Source organism: Hyperoodon ampullatus, assembly GCF_949752795.1.
Source record: "Hyperoodon ampullatus genome assembly, chromosome: 6".
Lineage (NCBI taxonomy): Eukaryota > Metazoa > Chordata > Mammalia > Artiodactyla > Ziphiidae > Hyperoodon > Hyperoodon ampullatus.
The window spans coordinates 73,791,278-73,816,415 of record NC_136919.1 but is presented as its reverse complement, the minus strand read 5'-3'; the positions used below and the strand labels follow the sequence as shown (position 1 = coordinate 73,816,415).

Genomic DNA, 25,138 nt, shown 5'->3' with positions numbered 1-25,138 from the left:
AATCTGGGAACTAAAATAGCATGACCTTTGCTGAACTGCTTAAAGTTATTACCTGCATTTGTACATAGAATGTGCCATATATTTGTGTATAAACACACACACACGCACACACACAGTTTTATGATTTAAAAAGCTAAGCCTCCTCTTCCTCCCCACTCCTTTTCTTGTAGTTATGAAGTTGCCCCTAGATCGGACAGTGAAGAGAGTGATTCTGATTATGAGGAGGAGGTACGTATATCTCTGTTTGGAGTTCATCAGCTGGAAAGTTCACGGGGAAGCATCTGTGTCCTTCTATCTCTTCGTCCTCCAGTTTTGGCCATCGGGTGACAGCTGGGGCTGAGGGTTTGACAGAGCTTTGCTGGTGCATGCCTAGTAGCACAGTGACTTCTCGGGGGCTCCTGGAGAATGTGGAAGCTTGGTGAATTCTAAATTTATTTGAAACCAAGAAGAGAGAAGCTAGCATTAAATTGGAGATGGTAGAAAGGTCTTCTGAGGAAAATTGGAGATGGATTACTTTGGGAAAGGCAATTCCATGCTTCTAAGTCATTTACGCTGAGGGTTAACAGCCTAAAAATGTCTGAAGTTCTTTAGTCCTTGGGCCTGTTTGAAGCTGTAAGTCTGGAAACTTAGACCAAAAGGGCAACATGCACTTGGTTTAATGGGTTTATTGATCCTCTTGGGTTTTTTCTTTAAATGTGATTCTTGCTTGAATTCTTTGGATATACTTGTTAGCCACATTTCTCAGTCTTTTGGAAGGAATACTCAATATATCCAGAACCTAAAATGGTAATCTTGGGTACTTTTAATAGAAATTAAGGAATAATAAAGGTATCTTTCAGATCAACTTTAAAATCCTTAACAATTACAAATAGAAGGATTAAAAGATGTTTATCTCCTTTATTAGAGCATTGTTAGCGTATAGTCATTAAATCTGGTGTTTACCAGTGTAGGGGAATCTTGGTTCAAAGACTGCCATGGCCGGCGCAGAGCAGCCTTACCCGTAGCAGCTCACCAGAATTTTAAGACCGTTGTTATTTTCTTCTGTTTTGTGGACCTGTGTTTTCTAAATTAATCTACCATGGACACTTACTGCTTTTGCAAAGAGGAAAGATAATAGAAGTAACTTTTTTTTTTTTTTTTTTAGAAAAAAAGTATGCTGTTAACAAGCAAATACTTTTGGAGGCATGCTTTTTTTTTCTTTTTTTTTTTTTTTAATAGGCTACTCTTTCTCTGACTTACTTGAAACTTAAAAAATCAATTTTTAAAATGTCTCTTGTTTACTCGGATGAATGGGCCCATAAATGATCCGTTGGAAGAATCTTCTCATTGAGTCTGAGAGCCAGGGAGGGACAGAGATGAGGTAAAGAAGGCTGCTCAACCCACAGGTGCCCTCCTGAGACTGGCAACTGCAGACAGCTCCAGAGAGCTGGGACTAGAGTGAACTCTGACCTGGGGGTCCGGAGACCAGGTCCCCATCTCACAACGAGTCATGCCCCCTCTCGGTGCTCACCTGGATGTGAAAGAGCTGTGCCAGCTCCTCAGTTTACCCCTTGTGGCTCAGTGATCTGTGGTCATAGGTTTGATTTTCAACATTACTATCATGTCAGTTTGTATTGTTTCATTCAAGCCTGATGGAAAAGCATGGTTCTCTTTAAGCCTCGTTTTAAAGGAAATTCTCCTGGATTATCTGGAAAGATTCAGCCTTCAACACCAGTGGGTAGTAGTGGGCATTATGAATATTTAGTGAAGCTTTTCAACAGGCCAGCAGAACGGAGTACACAGTGGAGAGGTGGGGAGGTGATGAATCCTTTGCCATGTTATTGACAGTTTTAATCTAAATAGCCAGAACTGTGGGCTGTGAAGTGGCCACAGAAAGCACACACAGAAGGCCATGTGCTTACAAGCTCCAGTCTCTCCACTGTGAAGACATGTGGGACCATCCAAGGCCCGCTGGCATCATCAGAGAAAAGGACAATACTAAGATCCCTTCAGTTGGCTTTGGAGAGAAGGGTATAGAAGGTCACTAAGTTAGCCAGAGCAGATACGGTCTACAGGACTCTCTGATGACCAAATAATGATAAATATCCATCTTTCCGGCATGATTTTTACATATTTATTCTTGGGAGCAAGGATTCCAGGGGATCCTCAGAGGGTTCCTTGTGTTCTTTCATTCAGTGGTGTAAACAGCGATGGAGAGGTAGGTATTGCCTGGTGCAAGTAAGGGTTAAGTTTACGTCCCCCCTCAGTTGCGTGCACCTCACTTGTGAAGTAGAATACTCTTCACTCTCTTCTCAGAAATCGCCAAGCCTAGGGATTCCCTCGTTAAAACGGAATCACCCCCATATCTTCGTTCCTTCCCCAGGATGAAGAGGAAGAGTCCAGTAGGCAGGAAACTGAAGAGAAAATACTTCTGGATCCAAACAGCGAAGAGGTTTCCGAGAAGGACGCTAAGCAGATCATCGAGTATGTGTCTCTCAGAGTTTTGTCTCTTGCAGATGCATTTCGTGAGGGTTGCGCTTTATGGATTTTCTTTTAGAGAAGTTTGTCTAAGGAAGGAAGCCGACCTCACGCCCGTGCTCCACCCGAAACGCCGCCGTCAGAGGCCACCAGACTGTCCCACTGCTCAGCTCCCCCCTTGCGCCCTCCCCCACTTCATGACTTCCTCGCTCCTGGGCTCTTGGTGTGTCACGCGCTTCCATCCCACGTGGAACCTGCCCCTCCAGCTGGCTGCCTTTCCCGCCTTCCTTAATGGCGCCAACACCCGCCCAGAACCCCAAGTGAGAAACGCCCTCGTTGCAGTAGCTGCTCAGCTACTGACTCCCCTACCCAGCTCTTTTCTTTTTTTTAATTAATTTATTTATTTTTGACTGTGCTGGGTCTTCGTTTCTGTGCGAGGGCTTTCTCTAGTTGCGGCGAGCGGGGGCCGCTCTTCATCGCGGTGCGCGGGCCTCTCACTGTCACGGCCTCTCTTGTTGCGGCGCACAGCCTCCAGACACGCAGGCTCAGTAGTTGTGGCTCACGGGCCTAGTTGCTCCGCGACATGTGGGATCTTTCCAGACCAGGGCTCGAACCCATGTCCCCTGCATTGGCAGGCGGACTCTCAACCACTGCGCCACCAGGGAAGCCCTACCCAGCTCTTTGGCTGTGTAGCTCTAGTGCTGCAAGAAAACTGTGGCAAAACACTATGCAAAATAGAACATTTTTAAGTGATGAGATTTTTTTAAAAAAAGCAGAAATAGACATTCTAATATTTTCTCCTTTTATTCCAGGGCTGTGTGCCCACTTCAGGAACCTTTCTTTTATTCATCTGCCCCAGTTTCTTCACTGAAGATTTTCCAGACCCCCCTCAGTGGCCCCTCACTGCCTGTAGAATAACTAAGTAGTCAGTTAACAAGGCATAGAAAATGGAAGACGACCTCTCCTCTTTCCTGTCTCTTTACTGTCACCTTTGGCCCCCCTGTCACCTGTCTTCCAAGTTTTAGGCAGTGTTCTGTGGGTAGGATTTATCTTTGTACTTCAAGGGCCTAGGACAGCTTCACTGGCAAAGCGTGAACCTGCAAGTGTACGATTCATGCTCATAGCAGTCACTTGAGGTCGAGCGGGCCTGCGTTCAGATCCTGATGCCACCACCTTTCATGTGACCTGGGCAAATTCGTGAACCTCTCTCGACCTGAAGTTCTCCGCAGGCATGAAGTGGGGATGGTAACAACAACATCTACCCTGCTTGCTTTTCACGAGGATTACAGATAATATGTTTTAGCTGCCAGGCATGAAGTAGGTGATGAATAAAGCTCTACTTCCTGCAGCTGTTTTCGGCTCTCCATTCATGCACCAACTTAGCTCTGTGTGTGACTCTCCACTTTCTCTGGCCCAGGACAGCCAAGCAAGACGTGGACGATGAGTACAGCATGCAGTACAGTGCCAGGGGTTCCCAGTCCTACTACACGGTGGCCCACGCTATCTCGGAGAGGGTGGAGAAGCAGTCAGCCCTCCTCATCAATGGGACCCTGAAGCATTATCAGGTAACTGGCATGGTGTGTGTTTTCTTGGCAGGTCTCAGTCTGTTACCTAATTTTGATTAGAGTACGTTGTGCGCATGCCCATTGCTGCAGAGAGTTGACCATGGCAAACATTTGGGGTCGCATTGCTTCTAATATGGCGATTCTCTCCACTGTGCCCGTAATTCTTGTTTTAGAGTGTTCCATTTTACCATCTTCTGTAGAGCGTACCCATTTTCTCTTCTCTGGCTTTGGGATGGATTGTGTTTTCAGAAATCCTGGGTTAACTTTTGGAACCCCTTTACCATGGATCTCTTCAGAATGGAAAACCCAGCCACATTCTATGAGTGTAGGGAACATCTGTGCCTCTTTTTTGAAGTCAGTGAAGTATGTATTTCTTCAAAAATGTCAGTGGTGTCTGTAGTTTAACACTATGGATTCAGCTACCTAGGAGTCGCTATCTACTACATTTACGTGCTTTTTTTTTTAAGACACAATAGAGTGGTGAGCATCCCTGCTTTGATGAAAACTACGCTGTAAGCATAACGTGTGTCATTTGACCTGTCTGGAATGAGGTCAGCTCCTGTCTTTTACCTCCTTCTACTTCACAGTGTTTCCCAAAGTGTATTCCTTGGAACATTTCTCCCATGAGATAGACCTCCAAAAGAAAGGGAAAAATAGGTTCTGTGGTTAAATAAATATGGGAAATACTCTCAGCTAGAACTTGGATTATGGTATAATTTACTATTCCAAACTTGTATACTTATGAGAACGAACAGTGGCCCTTATTACTGATCATAGGTGTTACCCAGGACTTCCCGAGCCAACCAGACATCTGGGCACTCTAGCAATGACCCTTCTTGGTAATCCATGGTGTACGTCAACACACGCATGGGCTCTGCAAAAATAAATGTGTAAACTATAACTGTGTATCAGCATCCTGCAGTGAAATATCTTTACCTTTGTATTTCCCAAATCTCTCTGACTACCAAACTTTCTTTTCATATATCATATACCTGTTCACATCCTGTGAAATTAGGGACCTTTGGAATATACTTTAGGAAGTATATGCTTTAGGCCAACAGTTCTCAAACTCTTTGAACTTGGATCCACTAAACTCCTAAAACGTGACACTATGTTGGCTGCCATTGTATCAGGGTGAAGGATACAGAGGCTACTACTACAGTACTGCCTTGATTTGTGTTAAAGTGCCAGCAGTTTACACCCACTACTGCTTTTGCATCATCCGTGCAAATGTCAACACAATATAAAAAGCACATAATACCTTAGTGTTAATAAGAAAATCATTTTGACCTTGTGGATCACCTGAAAAGGTGATCAGGAGTCCCTGGAGCACACTTTGAGAACCATTGCTCTGGCTGTAGTAAGGTCATGTTTTCTCCAAAGACCATGCTACTTTCATGAAGTTAAAAGTTGTTTTCATCTGATTTGGCCTACCTGACATAGATGTTAACTTGTAGTTGGTTCTAATGAACTCTTGTATGTCTGTATATGGCAGGTGCATCGTTAGATTATTCGTGAATACCTTTTAGCGCTACACTGATTTCCTCCTGCCATCCAGCACCTTTGAAAGCATTCTTTACCACTGTCTTCTCAAACCTACCTCCTCCTACTTCCATATGTGAATTGTATGGCCTTCTTCCTCTACTGGGCTGCTGTAGGTTTCCTGAACATACCTTACTCTGCCCGCCTCCGGGTTTTTGCTTCACTGAGTTTCTTCTTCCTGGTCTCTGACCATCCATATCTACCTGATGAAATCTTTTTTATTTCTCACAGACCAACTGAAATTGTGGCTCAAAGCCTTCCCGGATCACTCTATCCACGAGTAAGCTTTCTATCGTCTTGCTCCTTGACAAGTTTTTGTATTGAAAATAGTTACTTAACCTTGACATAGCTGAGGCCTTCCTGCTGCTTCCTGGAAAGCCACGTAAGCTTGGCTCAGTACCCAACCCCTCCAATTCCATGGTCTAGGAAAGTCCAAATCATGTCCCACTATTTTTGTGAATTTCTAGTCCCCTCTGCTGCCAGTGTCTGCTTCTGTTTTATCTGGGATTAAGACAGATGCAAAATTCAGCCCCTTTGCCGATTTTCATTAAAAAAAAAAAAAAAATCCACTACCACTGAGTGTCCAAATGTTTCTGGCACTTAGTTGACTATTCCTAAAGGTCTGGTGCTCTCGGGATCATGTTGCAGGTGTGCATCTCCTCCCACCCACCACTAAGAGTTCCTGGCATTCCCCTTTTGCCCCTATGTCTTTTGTGCATCCCCGTGGGACCTCTTTCTGTTCCACTCATTTCTTGGTGTTGCTGCTCTTTTGCAAAAACCTTTAGGATGATTCGGAGTCTTGTGTGGTATGAGGCACCCTAAGTGGCTTATCCAAGTATTTCTTCAAACCATTGCAGTACTCTTCCCAAGAAAAATTCTGGCCCATACAATTTTATATGTACGACATTGGCACTGCCAACCACATCTTGGTGCGTGAATGGCTTATCGGCTCCTCTTTGACCGCAAGCTTCTGAAGGGAGGCATGCATATTACATACCTAGGTTTCCATCTGCTATAGCTCCTTGCGTGGTCCATTTAACAAATATTGAAAGTAAAAGAATCACTTGCTTTGTTTTTACATAAACCAAATTAAAATTAACATTTCCCTAAGCATAACTTCATTAGCAAGCTAAATTGACTTTAGCAATTATATACATATAGATAAATAGATAGATAGATAGTAAACATATGTATGTGTATATATATATATATATATATATATATATATATATAGAGAGAGAGAGAGAGAGAGAGAGAGAGAGAGAGAGAGAGAGAGAGAGATGATCCTATCACTTAAACCAGAATCTGTGATATGGTGGTGGAAGGGAATTAGTGGTTGGAGAGAGAAGTTGAACAATGTTGTATTTTCACCCAGACTTTCTTGTGTTTAACATGGAAATCCAAAGCTGTGTCTCTGGTGCTGTGCTTTTGTACTTTAAAAATATGTTGAACATGTTTCCAGGCAGTCAGCTGCCCTTGGGGAGCCCTTACATTGCAAAGTTTCCATGTGATGCCTGGGAGCTTTCTCCACCAGGAAGTGCCCTCCTGTGGGCCCAGCAGGTGCCCCTGGCTCCCTGGTCACTCTGCTTCCTCGCTTGAGGGGATCCCACCCCGGGGGGCCGGGAGGCTCTCCAACACCGAGAAGCCTGTTTCTAATGACCTGTGATCTTCGTGCCAAACCTGCCTTCTGGTTTGTTTTTCTTTAATCCTCATGGTGGCTTTTTGTCCTTGGAGTGGTTGGAATGGATTTTCGTTTGGGTTTTCTTCATTTATAATAATTCTAGAGTGTCATGTACTGTGAAATGCTAAGTAGGGATGAACAGCAAAGCTGCTTAAAGTACCCCCAGTATGCTCCAGCCCATCATTTCTAAATCTGATTAGCACTCAGCACCTGCCAAGCTCCAGGGGTGATTACAGGCTCATATATGAAATTCTCTTTGTGTTGGTGCTTCCCCTACTTTCCTACTGTGGGAAATCCAACGTACAGCACCAAGGAGTTAAGAAGTCGCAGCCTCACTTGCGTTGTATTAGTATTAATTACCTGTGCAGATCTTGGATAATTGAAGCAATTACTCTTCATTTCAGCTCCAGGGCCTGGAATGGATGGTTTCTCTGTATAATAACAATTTGAACGGAATCTTAGCTGATGAAATGGGGCTGGGAAAGACCATACAGACCATTGCACTCATCACGTACCTGATGGAGCACAAAAGACTCAATGGCCCCTATCTGATCATTGTTCCCCTTTCGTAAGTAAAGCCATTTATTCTGCAGTTATCTTTCTTTATGTTGGAGCTTGCCCTATTCATAGTTTGTCCTGGTTTTTCCCTTAAGGCAGAATTGTAGCCTGTAGTGGGATTATCAAGAGCATATAATCCAGATTTAGGTTTTCTTTTCCCACCCCACTTCTCACCCTTTGATTGGCTACATAAGCACAGGATGAAGTGATTTTTTTTCAGCCCTTAGCATTGTGGTCTACACAGCCTGCACACTGTGCAGTGGGTCTCATTCTTCATCACGCCTAAAGTGGCTCATGAGGCTGAAAGGTTTTGACTTTTTTTAAGATTTCTTTGATTTTTTTCTTTTTCCATTTCCAAAAGGTTATATATATTCAAAAATTATATATTCTTAAATCTTCCTTTAGTGTCCCTCTTAAAGCAGAATCTAAATCAAAATCATAACTATGAATTTTGCATTAAACCGCCCTCAGTACTCGCAGTTAATCTGCAGTGACTTTGTCGCTTTGTAAGGATGGGTCTTCACTGTTCTCCGTTAAATTCCCAGCGCCTCGCCCACTGCATGGCTCCTTGTGGGTCTTTAGCGGATACCCCTGAGGGAAGGGATACCTGTTCAAAACCGCCCTCCTTGGATGGGAGTGTGTCTCTGACTGGGGGTGGGAGGTTGCAGTTCTGTTCACTGAGATCCTTTTCTAGATCTCAGTGCTAATTACAGACTTGGGCCTTGAGAAAAAATATTCTGTTTTAGTATTTCCTTCAAATTTTGTTTAAATGAGAGTTATTTGCAGACCTTTTTAATCCATATTATTTGAATCCATGGAACTTAGACACCCTTTCCGTATTATCTACATCTTGAACATATATTTTGGTTTTTATCTATGTTTTGCATGTTCTGACTCATATATTACACTGATGCTTTCAGGGATTTTGCCTTTGAAGGCATTTAATATTTCTCCCCTGCCCCCTCTTGACAGATTTATTTAGTATTTTCATGTGCTTTTGTCATTTCTTTTTCCTGACTCAGCTTTTCTCTGAACTTTATATGGCTGTTTCTAGAGTCCCCAAATCACTCTGGTAATTGCTGTTTTTCAGTATTAAAATTAAGATGTTTTTTGCCCTCTATGTTCATGCATTCTTTAATTTTTTTTCTCTTATGAGATTTCGTGTGAACCCACCAACAAACTTGTCATGCTTTGTGGCAGCTTATTTCTAACTTATCTCTTATTTCTACACCTTTAAAATGAATATGCAGTTGAGAAATTTTATATTCTCTAGCCCTTTTCAAGGTGAGGCCTAAAAGTGAGTAAGAACATTTTTTTAATCACAGAGTTTTATACAAATGTCTCTCTGTATTTTGTTTTCTTTTGTTCTGTAGGACTCTATCTAACTGGACGTATGAATTTGACAAATGGGCTCCTTCCGTGGTGAAAATTTCTTACAAGGTTTGGAATCCTGTATTTATTTTCTGCTTTTCCACATTTATATATAGACCCTATTTTCTTCATTCCCTATGCACATCTGTGAACTGTATCTGGTTGTAAAGTTTTGTCATGTACATCATGTACTAAACAGTGAGAGAGTTAATCATCCCAAGAAGATTACTGTAATAAACCATAATTACTTTCAGATAGTGAAATGCAGAAAAAAATTGTTAATTATCATATTGCGAGGTTTCTGATGAGAGTAATACAAATGACAGATATCACACATCCTGCGTGCTGCTGCCATGCCCACTGTTCCTGCAAAGTTAGGCAATTACCTGGGCGCCCAGGCGCCTGCTGGATGCTCCTGTAGAAATGGAGCCTTTCAGCGGAGCAGCGGGTTCTCTGCTACCTTGGGGTCACCACAATTTCCTTTTCTTTCCCCCACCCCTTCCCTCGGTCTGCAGTGGGAAAGCTTCTCCATAAAGGTCTGAAAAGTGTCCAGACGTGTGAGCAATTTTGCCAAGCACTTTCTTCCTGGATAATGGATCTGTATATGATAATTGCATGTATGTGCAGTCCTTTGTCACGTGCCTGGGCTCCATTAAGCTATGGGTAGTGAGAGACAACGCACGCCTCCTTCCATTGGGTAATATACATCTGTATTTTCTTCCCATTCAGGGCACCCCTGCCATGCGTCGCTCCCTCGTCCCCCAGTTACGGAGTGGCAAATTCAATGTCCTCCTGACTACTTATGAGTACATTATAAAAGACAAGCACATTCTTGCAAAGGTATGTTTAAAAAAATTCTCTTATTTCTGAGAGGCATGGACATATATATACTACCAAACGTAAAATAGCTAGTTAGTGGGAAGCAGCCGCAGAGCACAGGGAGATCAGCTCGGTGCTTTGTGACCTCCTGAAGGGGTGGGATGGGGAGGGTGGGAGGGAGGGAGACGCAGGAGGGAAGGGATGTGGGAACAGATGTATATGTATGACTGATTCACTTTGTTATAAAGCAGAAACTAATAAAAAAAAAAAATAAATAATAAAAATAAATTTAAAAAAAAAATTCTCTTATTTCTAATTATGGACCATCACAACTGGAGTGTAAAGTATTCCCCAAATTATACTCACTAGTATAATTTGCTCGTTAGATGGCTGGTCTCTCTCTCTTTTTCAGTCAGATATACTTTGATCATGCGTTTTTCATTTTATGTATGCTGGGGGTTTTTGTGTTTTATTTTGGTTGTTGTTGTATGTCACTGATCCTGGGACTCTTACCTACCCTATTCTATCATAGTTTATGGGCTTACATCTCTTAAAAGAATTCACATGGGGGCTTCCCTGGTGGCGCAGCGGTTGAGGGTCCGCCTGCCGATGCAGGGGACACGGATTCGTGCCTCGGTCCGGGAAGATCCCACATGCCGCTGAGTGGCTGGGTGGGCCCGTGAGCCATGGCCGCTGAGCCTGCGCGTCCGGAGCCTGTGCTCTGCAACGGGAGAGGCCACAGCAGTGGGAGGCCCGCGTACTGCAAAAAAAAAAAAAAAAAGAATTCACCTGGGCTCCTTCAACTCTTTTTTTCTCTCCAACAGCCCTGAACGTCGTGCTTATGGAAGAAATAATTGTTTTTGTTGCCCTGGGATATTGTCAGCAGCGTAACTTCATTTCTCTTGTGTCTTTGTCTCTGCAGAGATGAGTAGGCATTTCTCCATATGGTCTTCTCCATATGAGCGTTTATCCAAGCTGCAGTTTTTGTGCTATTCCTGTTTTATGTTTTTCCTGGTGAAATAATGAGCTATCATTGTTTGAATTACTCTGGGCTCTTTCTGTGACTATTTATTTGGAGCTGGGAAAGAATCGTTTTCTACCTGTGACCTACATGTCTGCTAATTTGTATGTCCTAAGTTGTCCTTTAGCCAAAAAAATAGAATTTTTTTTTCCATTTATATCATCTTGTCTCCTAATATATTCATGTAGAATGATGGGAGTAGTTTCTGTCATAGAGGAAGCATGAAAACTTAATTTTTTTTGCTTTAGTAATTTCTTTTACCCTGTGGTGTTTTGAAAGCACTATAATCTGAAACTAAGTTATGGCCAGAATTGAACAGAATCACTATTTCTGGGGTCTGTTCTATCTCTGCATTAAACCTTTGCTCTGGGAACAGAGAGTTCCGTTCATGGCATCCTAGGAAATAACATAAAGGAAATGGGCTCCCAGGGGAGGTTTGTTTAATCATTGAGATGGCACCAGCCACAATGCTGTGTTCCTCTTCCTCATCCTCCAAGATGAATTTGGCAGTGTCAGGAATGACGTGTTTTCCATATAACTGTGGGAATGTGTTTGTACATTTGAGATCCTTTAAAGAAAAGTCATATCATGTCTTCTGCATATGTATTTCAAAATTCATCAGAGACACCTGGTAACGAGGTGTATTGCTTTTGTTTGTCACTGGAGAAATGAAACTCTAGAAAGGGGTAGTAATTTTTTTCTGAGTGGAAGACCTAATTAGTAGTAGACCCGATAGCAAAATCATAGGCCTCTGATTCCTTGTTTATTATTTCATAAGCTAAATTAGGCAGGGAAGTAGATTTAGAATATTGATTTAATACATTTTTATCTCCTGGCCTCTTTTCACGCTATTGGTAACTTTGGGACATTGATCGTACAACTTTAATCATTCTTAAGCAATTTTCTTAGAGGTAGCAGAGGAAGGACAAAAATAAAAAAACTCTGGGAGTTTCTTTTACCCGAACATCCCAGCCTGACTGATGATTTTATTCCTTTACTGGTGCTTCTAATGAGGAAGGCAAGGACTTTATAGAACGCTTTGCCGTCTCCCTCCTCTCTAAGAGCTTTGCAGCGGGATCCAGGGACATCTGAGCACCAGATGCTTTTCTTGGCCATTGCCACTGTTTTGTGGGGAATGGATAGGCTTAGTGGGATATTCCTCATTGTTCTCACTTTGAGAAACAATGACCTTGGAGAGGGCTGAAGGGTCAACTGTGAGAGGGGAAGGGGACTGTGTGTAGACTTAGGAAGGAAGATCGTGTCATATGGTCACATTTTTTATTTTTGAAGTGATAGTTATGCTGGTAGAATATATTGTGTTTAATTCTGAAGTTTTGGCATAAACAGAGGAATGCTATTTTAGCACTGCCCTCTCTGCCAGTAAGTCTATCCTTTCATTTTAGACATCTTGAAATCGGGGTCCTAGACCTGGCAGGTAAGGAGTATGTATGAACTAAGAGAGTCCGGGTTGCCAGATCTTCTAACGTTTTAAAAGAAGCTGGATGTCCAGATTTTTATGTGAAATGTTCCAACTTTTAAATGTTAGCAAGGAAGTTCAAATTAAAAAAAAATTAAAAAAAAAAAAAAAACATGAGCCAAACTCTGAAGGTAGTAGTCAGCCCAAGGCAATAGAAAAAGGGCATGAAGCCAGAGTACTTCCTCTGCAGGTGCCTGCTGACGCCATCTTGGAGAAATCAGTCATTAACCTCTGCTTCAATTGAGGAGCTATATTCTGTACTTACTATGAGCAGAGGTAACAGAGCCATTAAATCTGGCATAGCTGTCATGACATAACATTAATAGAAGGAGTATTGGATGGGGAGACACAGGAGCTAATCCTGGCCCAATCATTTCATTCTGGGCCCAAGTTTCTGTCTTTGTGAAAGGGTAATTTGGAATCACATTCTGTTATTCCATTCCATTACTACATAGTACACGATGATCTGTCAGGTATGGGAAATAGACTGTTAAGATTCTTTTATGCTAAGGAATCTCATGTCATAGCTTTTACCAAGCATGAGTTCTTTGGTTTTCCACATCACCAGTTGCCTCTTGGAAGCAGTTGTGTTTTCCCTTGTTCACCGCATGTTGGTCCTTCCTCTTGTGTTATAGATTCGGTGGAAATATATGATAGTGGACGAAGGCCACCGAATGAAGAATCACCACTGCAAGCTGACTCAGGTCCTGAACACTCACTACGTGGCCCCCAGAAGGATCCTCTTGACCGGGACCCCCCTGCAGAATAAGCTCCCGGAACTCTGGGCCCTCCTCAACTTCCTCCTTCCCACAATTTTTAAGAGCTGCAGCACATTTGAGCAATGGTTTAATGCTCCGTTTGCCATGACTGGAGAAAGGGTACTGGCCTAACTTTTATTTTTCCCACTGCATGACAATGAAATGAAATGAAAAGACCTAAAGCTGAGAACACTAGAGCCACAGAAAACCCATAGGGTGGTTTACAGTGTTGTAAAGTATCAGGAAGCCAATCAGTGGATGTATATGTTCTCACTCCAGGGATATTTTTCCATCCAAAGAAAATGGATCTAATAATGGATGTAAGATCTAGGATCTAGGGTGTCCTAATCCCATTGTCTTTTGCCAGTGTGTTAACCAGGCCAACAGAGGGTGTTCATGGCTGGTGGAATGCTTAACTGCCACAGGCCACAAGGAGGATAAATGCAGAGATATTTGTTCAATCTATTGAACCACAACTCAACCAACCGAATATAAACCTTAAAAAGAAATATTTCCTTGTCATAAACTTGGGCTTCCCTTTAAACCATTTCCACATTAAGAGTTTGTATGTAAAACCGAACTGGTTTATACTAATTTTCTTTACACATTGTTTTCAGGTTTTAGTGTAAGCCTCAGTCTTGTGTGTATATAAATACTACTCAAACCCTGGAGTAGCCATTTTCAAATTTATTATCATTCCTTCCACTATAGGAATGAAAAGCCACTTAAAATGCTTTAGGGAAATTTATGTTGGAACTATTTGGCCCTTTAATTTTGAGATGTTACAGGTACATTATAACCTTTTGTTAGGAATTCATTGGCTTGCCCATTGGGAGAAGGTAACGTCAATCAGCTCTGCCCCCTAGAGGTGAATAGAGGAAGGTGAAAGAGAAAGCGAAGGATTTATATATAAACAGGACTGAACTTGAACAAGATCAGAGCAGAGCAAAGGAGGATGCAGGTAGAGGGGCTTAGAAACCCACCGACGTAATCGGGATCCACTCTTGTTCTTCTTTTCAGGTTCAGGCCCTGTTCCCTTGGTATGTTTCTGCATCTGAGACAATCAAAGTTAAGAGCCTAACTTAATGCTTCAGTTTGAAGGAAGAACACATTAACTATTGCCCTTTTACTCGTGTTCTACCTCAGCCTTTAGTCAGCCTTTACTGCAATCATATCCCATAAAATTCTGAGCTGTTAACACTCCTGATCTAAAACTGATGGCTCTGGGCCGTTTTCTACAAAACTCAGCATTCAGACCAAGATACCCATTCAGAGGCTGTTCTGTTACCACCTGGTAGGAAGGTGGGAACAGCATTCTGAGGTGTACATGATGGATATAAACCTAGACTTAATGCACATAAAATTTCAATCATATATTGAAACCAATAATAAATGGAACAAAGAGTCATTGCATGAAAGATCTTTTTTTTTAAAAAAAAAATAGATCAAATTCATCTAAGTTTCTCTTATAGGTGGACTTAAATGAAGAAGAAACTATATTGATCATCAGGCGTCTGCATAAGGTGTTGAGACCATTTTTACTGAGGAGACTGAAGAAAGAAGTTGAATCCCAGCTTCCAGAAAAAGTATGTTGCAAATTCAGAAGTTGTGGTTTCTTCCTCTGCCAATATATTTGGAGTACCTGCCCCTGAAATTGTGTTTCGGAAACAGCAGGCTTGTATTTTAGTTCCAGGTAGCTGGGAAATATCTTAAAGGATTTTTTTTGTTAGATGGAAGCTAGGGGATTTAGTGTAGAGAGAAGGGAAATTTTAGCATTTCATCTTGGTTTCCAGAAGTTTGGGGGCAGATTTAAAAAAATAACCAAATTCATTGAGTCTCATTACATTTTAGCTTTAACTTACATTCACTTAACATTACATGAATTAACATTCTGTTTTAACTTTAGATTTTTTCTTTTTACTAACCTCGTCGAGTTTGCTCTTGCGGGCGCCGTAGAAATGTTCTGCTTTGAGCCAACTAAGCCTTTGAGTTTGGGGCTTGTATCATTATCAAGGGACCTGGTAAGCATTTGCCAGGTTTCCCAGTAATGTGTTTAATATTGGATGCTTGGGATGTCACGGTTCTGATAGTAAGTGAAAAATAGGGTTCCTGCAAATTACAGATGCATCATCTAATTTAAGTTCCTGTGAGCATTTTAAGAAATATTTTTCAGATTACTTTTTGGACACTGATTTTTCAGTGCTTTAGAATGTCTTTTAAGCCCTTAGCTCCACATTTTTGGGTTGGATTTGGGTATTGGTTTAATATGTTTTTGATCATGTTTTGGAACCGCACACACTGGAGTTCTACGTTTCATTCTCTTAAAGATAGATTGTTTGGCAGTGTGCACTGTTTGTTGCATGAGATAGCTTGATGTGAGTTTTCTCTTTAGGGGAGCCAGTTGTGAAATGTGTGTTTTGCATCATTGTGTTTTTCTGTGTAATGACTCTATTTTTTGAACAGATTGGTTCATCCTGCTCAGTTTTAAGTGGGATTGGCAAGATAGTATCCAAAGTTGATCACTTTGCTAAGAGAGAATTTTGATCCCTAAGGCCCTATTCATTAGCAGTTGGAAAAAAATTAAATATTAACATGGTTCTTATACCATGCTTATCCCAGCAAAAACCTAAATATCTAAGTATTTTATTTTGGTGAATGCATCTTGGGGATTGAATGCTGTTGATATTTCTTTGACTTCGTGTGGTCTTGGCATCTTTGGGTAACCCCCTTTCTATTCAGTATGGACTTTAGTTACAGAATAAGCTGGGGAATGGGTACAGTGGTCATGTGGCTGCCTTGAATGTTACTGAGATCCTGCAAGTTATAGAGATGGAATGTTAAAGATTTTAATTTGTCCCATACTTCCTTTTGTTTCTTTAGAAGAGCTATAAAATAAAAGGCAATTAACTGAAGTTCTTCATTTATTCATTCCCTAAAACTTCTTAATCTTGTTACTCATTACTCTGTATTAGCCAGTCCTGAATGGCTAATATAGACAGATATTTAAAAAACACATTACAAGTTGAAAGTATGCCCTGTTTTAAGAAAATCCATTGTATTAAAATCCAAACTTTTGCAGCATAAGGATTATGGGGTGATTGGTTATATCACAGAGGGATTCTTTGCTTTACTAAAATATTTATTTCACAGCTCTTTTCACAAGAAAACTTCCTGAGTATTGATAAATTTTAAAAAACTAAGATTAGATTTTCAAGCTCATGTTTCGACATAAAGTACACACATACTGTTTAATATCCAGATTTTTATATTGGAGGTATGTTAAACACCCTGTGTGTGATATACAGGCATACCTCATTTTATTGCACTTTGCTTCATTGCCCTTCATAGATACCATGTTTTTTTCCCCCAAATTGAAGGTTTGTGGCAACCCTGCGTTGAGCAAGTCTGTCAACACCATTTTTCGGTATATGCTAATTTCATGTCTCTGTGTCACGTTTTGGTAATTCTCACAATATTTCAAGCCTTTTCATGATTGTTTTATGTGTTATGGTGATCTGTGATCAGTGATCTTTGATGTACCGTTGCAAAATGATTATGACTCACTGAAGGCTCAGATGATAGTTAGCATTTTTTAGCAATAAAGTATTTTTGATTAAGGTATGTCCAATTTTTTTAGATAGTGCTTTGCACACTTAATAGACTATAGTATGGTGTAAACATAACTTATATGTGCTAGGAAACCAAAAAATTCTTGTGACTAGCTTTATTACCATATTCCCTTTCTTTTGCTGGTCTGGAACTGAACCCGCACTGTCTCCGAGGTATGACTGAATTATCTGTGGATAAGCTACCTTTACCTGGAGGCAACTTGGTGGACTGGAAGTCATGGGCTCTGCCCGTCAGAGTGGACCTGGGTCCCCACTGCATTCTCCGTCTCATACTAGCTATGTGAGCTTGGGCAAGTCTCTTAACCCAGTGGGTGTCAGTGTTCTCATCAATGAACTGGAAAATAGACAATACCTGCTTCACAGAAGAGGATTGAATGGATGCAGTACTCATAACACTATGCCTGGCACGTGGTAAGGGCTCAACTGGTGACAACTGCTACCACCAGAGTCCTTACTTTCTACTCACACTGCCATTTCTGTTGCTGACTTCTGGTTCTGCTTCCCTATTCACTTCAAGTTCTTTCTCACTGTTCTCTGGTCCTGGCACTTTCTGTGTTCCTGCCCCATCTCTGTCCCCATAACCTTTTCATGGTGAGTAGGGGAACTAATGACTTGGCATGTGTATGTAGCTGTTATTGGTGTGGTTTGGCCAGTTTTCACTCTTTGCTCTTTCTACCTTGTTAGGATTTTTTTAATCTGGGGAAAATTGGCCATTTAAGTGTCATCCTTGGGGGTAAGGAGCTTTCTTCTGCCACCATCTGCTTGTAGCCACAAACAACATATATGTCTTTCTCAGGCTGTATAAGGAATCTAGAAAGGAATTGTGGCTGATGGCAGGAAAAGGCTAAATATTTTATAGAAGTGATGCTCAAATGTTTTCATGAAAAAGAATCAGGGAAGTGGATTTCCATTTTATTTTTTAATTTATGTATAATAAAATTCACTCTTTTTGGTGTATAGTTCTGAGTTTTGACAAATACACAGCTATGTTAACTCTACCCACAGTCAAAATACAGAACAATTCTGTCTCCCAGTGCCCCCGACCAAAAATTTCCTAGTGCTCTCACTTTTTAGACAAACTCTCCCTCTACCCTTAGCCTCATGCAACCACTAATTTGTTCTCCATCCCTGTAGTTTTGCCTGTTCCAGAATGTTGTATGAAAGGAATCAGACAATGTGTCTCATCAGACCTTTTGCATCTGGTTTTTCATTTAGTGTAATGAATTTGAGATACATCCAAGGTGTTGGATGTATCATTAATTGGTTCATTTTTATTGTTGAATAATATTCTGTTATATTGATGCACCAGAGTTTGTTTATCCATTTAACCGAAGGAAATTTGGGTTGTTTCTAGTTTTTGATGGTTATGAATAAGTCTGCTATGAACATTTGTGTATAGGTTTTTGTGTGAACATAGGTTTTCATTTCATTTTAGTAAATATCTAGGCGTGGGCTTGCTTGGTCATATGGTAAGTGTACACATAACTTTATAAGAAACTTCCGAATGGTTTTCTGTGGAGTCTGAACCATTTTGTAGTCCCACCAGCAATGTATGAGCATTCCAGTTCCTCCACATTCTCCTCAATACTTGATATTTTCAGTTTTTAACACTGTTGGCTGTTTCAATAATTGTGTGCTGATATCTTGTGACTCGTCTTCATGTGCTCATTTGGCATTCATGTGTCTTCTTTGATGAAGTGGTGCTTAAGTCTTTTGCCTATTTTTTTCCCAATTATTTCTTTTCTTATTGTTGAGTTTTCAGATAGAAAAACTCTTAAAAATACAAAGTACCAGCCCTAGCCCCAGTAATTCTGTTTCGTATAGTGGGAGTGACCTCAGGAGTCTGTATTTCCTCAGATGAAACCAAAGCAGGCATATAAGGGCCACAGTTTGATAAATGCAGTTCTACTTCACAGAAAAATTAGTTTTAATGAATGAGTATTTAATAAAAATTAGTTTTAATCAACGAGTATTTAATGACTTAATGAGTCTAATGAAACACCTAATGAGCAAGAGAATATACTGTCTCCAGGCCCCTCCCAACACTACCACCAAGCTGCTGGCATAAGATCCATTCCTTATACTCACGGAAGAAGGGCAATTCATGGAAAAGGGATTACATAAAACCTAACTTAAGCTAAAGAAAAATTGATTTTTCGATTTAGCTCCCATTTGAGGTTGTCTGTGCTGACTTTCCCCTTTGTATAATCAAGAACCAGCTGTACTTGCTATTGGCTGTATGTGTGTGTGTGTGTGTGTGTGTCTGGGTCTAAATATGCTAAAATATGTGTACAATGTCTGAGATTAACTAGAGGTTGACCTACCTAAAATCGACCCTGATTTTGATATAATCTGTATAAAACCACAAAAAAGCATTGTTTAGATGGGCAGCTATATATATATATATATATATATATATATATATATATATATATATATATATATATTCATTATATAAAAATTTAGAATGCTTGATGTAATTAATCATCACTTTGTTCCTCTCTTGCCATAGACTCTAAAACCTGTGACTTTCATAAATTTAATCTTGGAAATCTCAGTTCACAAAGTGGTAATATATCACACACAGTAGTCTGGATTTATTGATCTAATAATACCTCCTTTTGGAAGGGAAGTGATAAGTGAGGAATAGTGTTTAGGGAGAAACTATGGATAAAGGTTGAAAACTTTTACAGGGTTATATGGGAGGAGAGTCTGGGCCAATATAACCACCCAATTTAGCTCCCTGAAGGGACCAATTTGATCATTACTAACATGAGGAGTCTTAGGAGATAACTGTCATGTCCCTGAGGCTGACACTCCAATTTTACATATAATTTGAAAATAATAGTCCCAGTGGCTCTCATAAGCCTAACTTGTTGGGAGAATCATCCCTGTTAAAGAGTCATAGATTTTATTTCCTGCAACACCAGCATATTTTGAGGAACTTTCAAATTCATGCTCTAATCAGGGACCATCGTGTTTTTTGGAGGTGACCCAGACCCAACAGAGTTTGAGATGGCGTGATGATTATAGAGACTTTCCTCGCCTTGCCACTGTCAGGCTGCATGTCTACTTTAGAATTCTTCAGTCTGCCCTTTTCTCAATGCATAGCTCTGATGGCTTGCTCTGTGCACTGCACTGCCCTCGGGCGGGGCTGGAAGGTGCAGGAGCTGTACCAGAAATTGGAGGCATGGTGTGAGATGTCACTGAACAATGGCATGACAATGAAAGGCAGCATCATCCACGCCATCAGGAGGAAGGATCCAGGCATTCAAGTGCTTTAGGACAGGGGTCCCCAGAGCACACGGGGGGTGCGTGTGAGTATGTGGGGGGGTGCTTACTAGTAATCCATTGAGGTGTGGGAAGAAGATTTTAGAGCTTCCATTTATATTACTTTTTCTCTTAAAAATAAAAAAAAAATTGGGCTTCCCTGGTGGCGCAGTGGTTGAGAGTCTGCCTGCCGATGCAGGGGATGTGGGTTCGTGCCCGGGCCCGGGAAGATCCCACATGCCACAGAGCGGCTGGGCCCATGAGCCATGGCCGCTGCGCCTGCACGTCTGGAGCCTGTGCTCCGCGGCGGGAGAGGCCACAACAGTGAGAGGCCCGCGTACCGCAAAAAAAAAAAAAAAATTAAGCTTTATTAATTTAACATACAGATGGACACTGGTACCCATGTGGTATGTATGCACATCAGAAAGTCAAGATACCTTGCTTAGACTGTATCGGTTATCCCAGGCGGGAGTGTGATGGGGAGCACCTCCACCTGGAGCATCAGATATCCGCTCACGCTCACAGCCCGGTTCCTGCGCCTTCTGCCTACTGGGAGCATTGCGGGTTTCCGTGTATCCAGATAAAAGGAATTTAGGATGATCTCATTTTAACTAAACTGACACCCCTGGCCCTCAGAATGAATGAAGGGCTTTAAAAGATTCTGCAAAGGATTGCAGGTTGAAAACAAGATGGATAACGTAAGCACAGATGGACGGTAGGAAAAGGGCAGACCTGCCACCTCTCCTGTTCCTAGTGTGGGTTTTCACCGGCCCCATTATAACCCAAAATTCAGATGTCATCAAACTGGCCTCTTGAAATATAGATATAAATCAACTGCCTTTAACACTCACCCCTGTCCTAAAGGTAACTTGTGTTTTGAGACATTAATGTCCACGCATGCATATAATTCGTAGTTAAATATATGGGCATGTATTGGGAAGAGGCGCTTTAGCGTGTCTTCCTGGTAAGGAACTGCCGTCAAAAAAGTTTAATGACCACTTCTTTGCGGGAAATGAAAAGGAAGATTGACTTTGGCTGATAGATATGATTGGGGAAGATCTTCCAAAGAGCCCTTGGGGAGAGTAAAATTTGGAAAGGAAGCCCTAAGACTAAGGACCCTCACCCCAGGCCTGGGGGAAAGTACAAAGACAAACAAAATAGCTTGGGCTTGTTTGGGAGATTACAGGGAGCAAACATAAAATATAGTCGTGAAACTTAGGATGGTGATTTTTTTTTTTTTTTTTTGCGGCACGAGAGCCTCTCACTGTTGTGGCCTCTCCCGTTGCGGAGCACAGGCTCCAGACGCGCAGGCTCAGCGGCCATGGCTCACGGGCCCAGCTGCTCCACGGCATGTGGGATCCTCCCGGACCGGGGCACGAACCCGTGTCCCCTGCATCGGCAGGCGGACTCTCAACCACTGCGCCACCAGGGAAGCCCTAGGATGGTGATTTTGATGATGTGTATCAAACTAGCTTCTGGTACCCCCTAATGGTGCTTGGGAGGAGGGTTGCGGGAAACATCGCCTTCCTACAGCAGCCATCAGGTTCTAGGGTTGAGCTCGCTTCTCTGCTGACTTGGCCCCTCTGGGGGTGTTTGACATCCCTGTCTGCATGGCATCATTGTGCATGCCCCCTGCTTCCCAAACTCCCTCCCCTCCAGCTCTTAGCCGCAGCTAACTGACGGGAAGGAGGTTGAGGGTCCAGTCCCTCATTCTGGTTCTTCCGTCTCCTAACGCACTTACAAGCAAGCCTCGGCCCTCCTTTCCACATTCAGGAAAGTGTGCACAAGCTGGCTGGCAGAGAGACCCAGGTGAAGAGGAACATCAGGGCACAACTGGGAAACCTAAAAGTCTCCGTGGTCATCCTTAGCATAGAGCTTAAGGAAGTCGAGTCTGGTTCGATCCTAACTGCACCATTAAATAGCTGTATCGTTTCAACCCAGTCACTTAACCTTTCTGATGCTCAGGTTCCTTATCTATAAAACTCAAACACCACTAAATGTAACTCTCCTACAGCTCTTGTGTAGTGAAATGGGAGAAGGCACATAAATAAAGCATTTTCGCACGGCGCCTGGTCCATAGAAAGAACTCAATAATGCTAGCCCTTGGTGTCATTTTTATCATTATGCTTGTTAAAAGTCTGAAGTTGTTTAACATTTCTCTACACCGTGATCAAGTATCCTGGAGAGTTAACAGCTCTTGAAAAAGTCGAAGTGCTTTAAAAACATGCAGGATCAAGTCTGTGGAACACAAAGCCTGTACTAATAGTGCATCCTTATTTACTAAGCTTGGAGATGTTTTTTCCACCCTGGCCAAGAAAGTCATTAAAAACTAAAACAAGTTTATGGCAGGTCACTTGCTTTTCTTAACTTTTCTGCAGAAGAATCCACCTTTCTCTAATCTGATTTGGTGCATCAAAACCAGTAGCAAAAGGCTATTAATTGCGGTTCTGGCTGGCCTGACAGCTTCCTTCTAAAGCAACAATCGAATGAATATTCACCTTCTCTTCATCTGTGACCTCTTAGCCCTGGCCCTCAGAGCTGAAAATAACCTGATCATTTTTAATCAGTTTGTTAAACATTAGACAGCTTGCTGATTTGCTTTTAATCACATTCTGCAGATTTCTAGGCATTAATCTGATGTTTATTATGAAAATTTCACATTTGTATTCTGGGGATTTTTTCTAATAAAGAAAAACAATAATAGGAAATAACCAAGGCAGATTGTGTGCATTAGGAGTGTGCGAGAAGTATTGCAGGTGTGTATGAAACCACCAGCACATGAATTCCCTTTCACTGTTTTAAATTGGATTTTTCTGTTATTTCAAAATGGAAGCGCATGCGGCCTTGCCTCTAAAGAATATGGTCCTAAAGTTGCATCCAATTGTGGATTAATTTCTCTCCTTTGCTTGTTATCCTCACTAGGGTAGTATCCTTTCATCCTTCAAAGCAGAGGGTAATTACATATAGTCAACCTAGGGCTCTTATGAATCTCCTTTTCAGATCAGTATTGGGGGTAGCCACCTAGGACCATTTAAAAATGTTTTCCAAACAAAATGAGAGGTTATTGGCCAAGCACTGTTTTTCCTAAAACTGTTCTGTTCATAGGAAAGGAGGTATAGGTGGGAAGCAGAGGAAATACTATTAAAAAAAAGAAAAGAAAATACTCTGTGTGGAACATCTTTGAATTTGAACAGTTTGCCAGCCTCTCTGTCTCTCTCTCTCTCTCTCTCAAATATGGAACAAGTCAAGAAATTTCCAAAAACATGACCCTAGTGTCAATGGTCAATGACATACAGCCTTTTGAAGGTCCCTACAGTATAATGGTACCTTTAGTAGTGACGACTGTGGTCCTCTCCATCACTACCACCACACCACCCCACCTCCTCCATGAATCCAAGAGTGGGGGAAGAGAGATACCTTTGTGGTTCCAGGAGTGCCACCAACAGCCATGTCTCAACAATCTTCTTAGAACAGGCACCTTCTCTCTCCTGCTCTACTTACTGTTCTTTTTTCCCCAGGTTGAATATGTGATCAAGTGTGACATGTCAGCTCTGCAGAAGATTCTGTATCGCCATATGCAAGCCAAAGGGATCCTCCTCACAGACGGTTCGGAGAAAGATAAGAAGGTACGTTGGGGAAGATGTTACAACTCAAGGTGCTGTCATGTATCGTCTTGGGGCTGTGACACTGGATACTCCTAGGAAACATCCCTGCTAATGCTGATTTGTCGAAGCAAATTACTGGGCTTTTTTTGGAGCTATTGTTGCTGCCAAAGAAAATCTCTTAGCCTCTTACCTGCAAACTGCATAGGAGCAGTCAGAAACGAACACCATCTTGGTGTTCATATCACCAAAATAGTTAGCTATGCTCATGTCAGTTCTGCACGGAATATATCTGCCTAAGGGTGTGGTGGCATTATAGAAGGTTTCACAATCCAGTTTCATTTCCTGGGCATCTGTTCCATGCTTCTAAGGAATAGACAGCTGTGAATCCTAGTGAATAGACAGTTATTTCTCAAAGCCATCCACGGGGCATAATTCCCTCCTCTAGGATAAGTTAGTCACAAGGAAGATGTTATATCTAATTCAGAAACAACTATGTAATAGTAACAGGAACTTTGGACCACAAGCGGTGTAGGTTACCGAGAAGACCTATGGCCCTTTGCTGTTTCTATAGAAGCCTATTTTTTTTTTTTTTTTTTGTGGTACGCGGGCCTCTCACTGCCATGGCCTCTCCCGTTGCGGAGCACAGGCTCCGGACGCACAGGCTCAGCGGCCATGGCTCACGGGCCCAGCCGCTCCGCGGCATGTGGGATCTTCCCAGACCAGGGCACGAACCCGTGTCCCCTGCATCGGCAGGCGGACTCTCAACCACTGTGCCACCAGGGAAGCCCAAGCCTATTTTTTTTTTAATGGGAAATACCTGATCAATTAATAACTTCTATTTTCACTCTTCTCTACTCTTTTCTTAGGGGAAAGGAGGCGCTAAGACACTTATGAACACTATCATGCAGTTGAGAAAAATCTGCAATCACCCATATATGTTTCAGCACATTGAGGTAAGTCTACGTTCTCTGTCGTGACCCTGATCCTTCCTATGCTATTCCTACTAATACTACACAGACAATTTTTTTAATAAAAAATAAAAGAGGGTTAAAACGCCTGGAAATTGAAACAACACGGTCTGATAGCTTGAAGAGCAGAATTAACAAACATGAATTTTCTGGTTATGGATTCTCATTGGCACCAGACCCGTGAGCATCTGGAATTTTATAACCAGGAGTTTCAAGTAGTGAGAAAATGCTGTAAGCTATGGCTCATTACGTGGGTTTGGGTAGGTGCTGTGAATTGCCTTGTTCTAATGGGAGCTCCGAAATGGAAGATAATGATAAATACCTCCAGCTTCCTCAGAAGGATTCTGTGAAAAAATATTAAAATAATGTATTTATACTCATTGAACAGAAAGATGTTCTCTGTAAAAGTCACTGACT

The 25,138-nt window shown here is 41.7% G+C and overlaps 1 protein-coding gene across 3 annotated transcripts in view; it reads left to right on the top strand.

The window, feature by feature from the left end:
- Positions 1-25,138, top strand: part of SMARCA2 (SWI/SNF related BAF chromatin remodeling complex subunit ATPase 2) — a gene marked incomplete at its 5' end in the record, with an annotated part of 169,956 nt that overhangs the window by 45,003 nt on the left and 99,815 nt on the right. For 2 of the 3 annotated variants that reach the window (XM_079706372.1, XM_079706371.1), the window contains 10 exons: positions 171-228; positions 2,363-2,463; positions 3,875-4,022; positions 7,650-7,813; positions 9,177-9,243; positions 9,904-10,014; positions 13,127-13,369; positions 14,722-14,835; positions 23,667-23,774; positions 24,620-24,706. In XM_079706372.1, coding sequence (XP_079562498.1) covers positions 171-228; positions 2,363-2,463; positions 3,875-4,022; positions 7,650-7,813; positions 9,177-9,243; positions 9,904-10,014; positions 13,127-13,369; positions 14,722-14,835; positions 23,667-23,774; positions 24,620-24,706 — 1,201 coding nt within the window. The remainder of the gene's footprint in view (positions 1-170; positions 229-2,362; positions 2,464-3,874; positions 4,023-7,649; positions 7,814-9,176; positions 9,244-9,903; positions 10,015-13,126; positions 13,370-14,721; positions 14,836-23,666; positions 23,775-24,619; positions 24,707-25,138) is intronic. The other variant, XM_079706373.1, reaches the window with a different exon arrangement.